Here is a 5,619-nt window from a genome sequence, read left to right on the forward strand (position 1 = left end):
TAGGCTTTTAAACCATTAGCTGGAATAACTTACTTTGATTGTGTTTGGTTGTGTTTTATAATTGGGATCAAATTAGGAAATATTTAATAGAATTTCCATCTCTCTATATGATTCACTTAATATGATTTAATATTTCTGATGCATACTGAACCTGTGGATCTTGTGAGGAGCTTTAAGGTGGCATCATCATAAACATCTCGTTAAAGTGAATGAAATTATTATCACAAACTATTTAAATCAATCCAGCAAATTTTACTTTAGAAATCTGTAGAAAATCTGTTGTTTTTTAGAACACCATTATTTTAATGACCCCTAAAATCTATCAAAAGATTACATTTTTCCTTTTTTATCCAACAGTATACCATCATCAAACTTGAGGTAAGAAATCTAAATTGTCTTAAACTCATAGTCTAGTTTTTCTATTTAATGGACGATCACAAGATTATACTTTAAGATTATACTCAATGAATGAAGGCAGCACTTCATTCAGTGAGCAGTTAAAGTGAGCCATTGGTTTCCATAAATGGAAATATTAATTTTGTTCCAATTGCATATGATTTTAAACTTATTAAACATATGGCCCAGTTTTATTTTTTATTTATTTTCTTCAACAGGATCCCAATAACAACAGGATTGGACAATGGCTCAATGAAACATCCAACAGCAAAATACTGCAGCTCTCCTACCCCCTAAACTCTGAGGCCCAGGAAGGATCCTACAAAATCATTGTGTCAGCAGGAGAAAATAAAATACAGCACAACTTTAAAGTGGAGAAGTATGGTAAGTTTTCTAGTCAATTCCAAAGAGATCTGTCCATTTTGGATTAGATGTAAATGTCTTGTGTTTTTCTCTAGTTCTGCCCAAATTTGATGTAACAATAAATGTAAAGGAAGAAGTTAGTGTTGGGCAGGAAGGAATTGAAGCTAAAGTGTGTGGAAAGTAAGTAAGCATTGATCCCTGACTAATGTTCTTTAGAGACCGTAAATCTTTAATAAAAAACAATATGAAATGGTTCTTTTGTGGATGACTTTTTAATCTGTTCTAATTTAACTAGGTACACATACGGACAGCCTGTGCCAGGAAGTGTTACTGTGAAAATGTGCCGACCTTTTTATGACTCCACTCCCAAGAGTCAGAGGAAAAAACCTCTTTGTGACATTCAGACACAGAAGGTATGGCTGATTATAGGTTTTTGTTCATGTTACTCAAACTTACCACTAAAGTCCTGTTAGGTCAGTAATTATTTTCGAATGCCTCACAGACAGTAATGACAATCACTGATTAATAAAATCAAAAAGGAATTACAACCGTGTTTATCTTTATCCTGGTTTTCTACAAAGAACCTGCAGGTTTTTTCCTTGTGGCTTATTTCTGTTTCTACCATTTGCTGGTTTTTAAAAATCATGAGGAAAAAGTCATTTCTCCTGATAAATGTTCATATAATCAAGTCATGTTCTAAAATATATGATGAAGTTTTCTTTTTTCTTATAGGCAGACAAAACAGGATGTAATACATTTGAATTCCAAATGTCAATTTTCACCAGAGGCGATCGACTAGAATTACAACATAAACTTGATGTCACTGCCACAGTGGAAGAGGAAGGAACAGGTAAGTCTTTTTTGCACAGTGCCTTTATTCTCATTTAAGAGTTTGTATTCGTGATGATATTATTATGCAAGGCATGACTGTTATTACATGGTAGCTTTTCATATTTAGGTACATCACTCTCACAAGTGAAGCAAATTCAAATCTCATATGTTATTGGAAAACTGTCTTTTGTTGATGTTCCAAATGTTTATGATCAAGACTCAGTGGTGGAGGGAAAGGTAAGAGTAACACTGTGATTTATTTGATTTTCTGCATCAAATATAAAGCAAAGCTTAAGTGACACAATATTGTACTTTCAACAGGTCAAAGCTGTTCACTACAATGACACACCCATGTCACACCAGTCTTTGTACCTGTTTAGAAGTACTTGGACTACACTCGTTCATCAGGAACTCAGAACTGACATCCATGGTTTTGCCTCATTCTCTCTCAGAACTTATGCATTGAAAGGAGATATTTTTCTTTATGTAAGTAAATCACAGCTGTATGCTTAACTCAGTGTGTCATATGTTGACATATTTAAATAAATGGACCAAAAGGCTCCATTCTGTGTAGCCTGGTAAAAACCAACCCGTTTGCACTACATTTTGATTCATACAGAGGGTCCAGGCTCTCGGCTGTTGAGAAACCATTGCTTCCTGGGGGCAAGGCTTGTGTTGAGGTTTTAAACGTTACCCAATTGCTGAAGTTGCCCCATAATGTATGTAATGTGCCAATTCGATGCAAAGAACCTAACCGGAAATTGCCTACGGTGCAAATTATCATCTTCATTCGATCTGAACCAGGTGGCTGCTAATGTTAATTTAATATCTGGAAGTGTGGTCAAAACTGACTGAATGCTCAAACGTACAACTTCCTTCTATTCCTCTGCTAAAACTACACTCAATTCTAAAACAGCACAGAAATTCAACAATATTGTTCACAACTACTACTTCTGTTTGGCCCGGTCACAAATCGACCAGAGACAATCCGAGTCAAGGGGAGAGTCAAAGAAGGAGCAATGTTTGTCGAGCGAAGCTGAATAGGAAGTCAATGGCCAGGCTACAGATTGTGTGAACTGAACAAAAGAAAATGACAATAAATGAAATCTTACTTAATCAGCTCTTTGTAATGTTTTTTTTTTCTTTTAACAGGTTAGCCCCTTACCATCAATATCCTACTCTACATATAAAGTTCCTCATATTTTGAAAGCATCTCACACTATTAGGAAGTCTCAACCTTCATCTGTTACAACAACCAGCTCCCTGAATATAAAAAGCAAGACAATACTTCCCTGTGACAAAGAAACAGAGATCTTTATTGAGTACACTTTTGTGCAGGAATCTCCAGGCTCTGTGGATTTCATTTACCTGGTGAGTCATATCACAAAAACAAACACAGATTGTTACTGTTTTCAGAAGAAGAAATCACACATACAGTTATATGCTTAGCGAGTAAGCCGATGTTTAGAAATTAGCCAGTAGAGAAATTGTGCTTAAACCAGCCATTAGAAGTGATTAACTAAAAATGACCTGTGTAAAGTGTCACAGTACAAATATGTTAATGGAAAATAAAACATTAATATTCTAGATTATTGATCAGATCTGAATTTAAAACACACCCACAAAAGAAACTAAAATGGTGAAAGAAATTGAATTACAACATATTGGGCACAAGGAATGTTTATATGATCTACAATCAGTTAGTGAGGAAATACAGTAATTTTCTTTTTCTATGACTTCACAGATGTTATCCAGAGGAGCTATTGCCAGTCAAGGACAAATACTGGTTGAGGTGGAAAATAAATCAGGTGAATAAATAGAATATCAACATTACCAAGTTTTAGATTTGTACATTCAAGAAATAACATTTGGACTGATTTTTCAGTGAATGAAGGTGAGGTGTCCTTTAAGCTCAACGTGTCTCCAGACTTGGCTCCAGAAGTCCAGATTATGGTTTACGCTGTCCTACCCAGCAAGAAGGTGATCAGTCAAAGTACTGACTTCTCCACTGAGAAATGCTTTAACCATAAGGTAAGTATGGATTTAGATGAATCTGTGAAATGACTCACAGATTTATGACGATACCAAAGATGTCTGATGGAGAACTCTCTTGGTGATCCGTTTAGTTTGGCTTGAAACAAGTCACTATATGTTGTATCAACATAACGATAATGTGAATTTCATTATAAATCACAAATTTATAAACAACCACAAGGTTACATATATTTATGTATGTATACATTACAAGTGCATATGTACATATAGGAGAGTGTGTATATGTATATATGTGTGTGTTTTTATTTTCTTGATTTTGAAGCTTCTTAGTCATGTCAAACTATTTATGTCATCATGTTTTCTTCTATTTGTTTCAAATATTTGCATAAGAGAGGGAGCACATAAGGAGAGACTGGAGAGAGAAAATTATTCAATACAATAAGAACAAATGACTGTGATGACTTTTAGTATCTTCCTATTAAAAATAAAATATCTTAATTAAAAACACAACAGCCATTGTTCTGCTCGTTCTCAGGTCTCTCTGGAGTTTTCTTCATCATCAGCTGTTCCAGGAGAGGAGACCAACCTGCAGCTGACGGCTCAGCCTGACTCTCTATGCGGTGTCAGTGCCATCGATCAGAGTGTCCTCATCAAGGAGCCTGGAAAGACTCTGGATGCAGAGAAGGTAACTCCTAAATATTAGGAGGTTTTTTTCTTCCATCTTTCAGATGAACATGATGAAAGGGAATGCTTTAAATTTATTTTTCCATATTGAAACTGCTCAGCGAACATCTGTTTCTAGATTATTACTTTGAAACGTGTTTCTTTTTCAGATATTTAGTTTGCTGCCTGTCAGAAAAGTATCAAAAATACCATCTGACATTGTGGAATCTACGGATTGTTTACCCGTGAGTCCAAAGAGAAAATATTCTTCTTTGGGAACTTTTATGTTCTAATAAGGAACTATTGATGTGCATATTGCTGTCCCTGTGTTGCTTAAAAATGAACAGCCCATTTTACATGAAAGCTTTGTTAACTCACCTTTTTATGCTGTGTGTGGCAGGATATGAAGAAAGTGGGACTGAAGATGGCAACAAACCTGTTTACTGAATTTTTATGTTCTAAAATGTTGTCTAAGTCAGTTTTGCAATATGGTATGCATGCATGGCAACTTTGTTGTTTGTTAAGAGTGACATGACAGATATTAGGAAAAAGTAATTCTGTCATTATTGCATCCTCGTCTTGTTTAATCTCCTCTTTCTTTTCTGTCTTTGTTCTGGTTTTCATTCAATGAACCTTGCAAGCGGAAATATCATCGAGAGGCCTGGTACTTGATGAAATCAGTTTAGTACCATCAAACTTTCAAGATAAAGATGTTGAAGGTGAAACTGAAGACATCTTAGAACCCACAAAGACAGTTCGCACCTTTTTTCCTGAATCTTGGATATGGGACTTGGTAGAAACTGGGTAAGCAAGGCGGATCATTAAGTCCTGAAAACAAAAATTTATTTAGCTACTTTTACTCTATTATTTATTTTTATGTATTTATTTAATCTATGTGCACTTTTAGGCTCTGAACAAAATTTGCTGTTATCAGTATGTCTTTATCTCAGACATGATCAATAAATCATATTTCAGAAATTAAATTTGTAAACAAAAATGTGACGGGGTTTTCATATGACTTGGACAAACAGAAATATGACTGCCCAAGGCCAGATTTCACTTTGGTGAAATTTATTTAGCTCTTCAAGTGAACAAAGATGGCAGGTGCAAAATTATATACAAGGACGTCCAGATAGGTCAAAACAAAACAGACAGCAGTACCTTCAAGGAAAGAGTCCATCACCTTCACTGTGACATGGCAGGAGTCTAGCCACAGACTGCCTCCCTGTGGCGCAGAGCCCTGCTTTTAAAGCCACAGGCTCCGCCCACAGAAAGACCAACCATGCAAACGAAACAATTACTTCTAATCCAAATAAACTCTTAAAGGGTACAAAATAATAATAATAATAATAATAATAATAATAATAATAA

The 5,619-nt window shown here is 35.2% G+C and overlaps 1 protein-coding gene across 1 annotated transcript; it reads left to right on the forward strand.

Moving 5' to 3' along the window:
• The first annotated feature begins 356 nt into the window (after window positions 1-356).
• LOC106943935 (alpha-2-macroglobulin-like) lies at window positions 357-5,522 on the forward strand. The gene is made up of 14 exons (XM_015027229.1): window positions 357-378; window positions 615-780; window positions 855-939; window positions 1,055-1,172; window positions 1,492-1,609; window positions 1,718-1,827; window positions 1,912-2,076; window positions 2,743-2,961; window positions 3,335-3,398; window positions 3,476-3,621; window positions 4,121-4,270; window positions 4,419-4,493; window positions 4,649-4,739; window positions 4,890-5,522. The coding sequence occupies exons 4-14, from the start codon at window positions 1,098-1,100 to the stop codon at window positions 5,054-5,056; spliced, it is 1,380 nt and encodes a 459-aa protein (XP_014882715.1). The 5' UTR covers window positions 357-378; window positions 615-780; window positions 855-939; window positions 1,055-1,097; the 3' UTR covers window positions 5,057-5,522.
• Window positions 5,523-5,619: the final 97 nt, after the last annotated feature.

Source organism: Poecilia latipinna, unplaced genomic scaffold (genome assembly GCF_001443285.1).
Source record: "Poecilia latipinna isolate Pla-1442-1.1 unplaced genomic scaffold, P_latipinna-1.0 Scaffold6428, whole genome shotgun sequence".
Classification (NCBI taxonomy): Eukaryota; Metazoa; Chordata; class Actinopteri; order Cyprinodontiformes; family Poeciliidae; genus Poecilia; species Poecilia latipinna.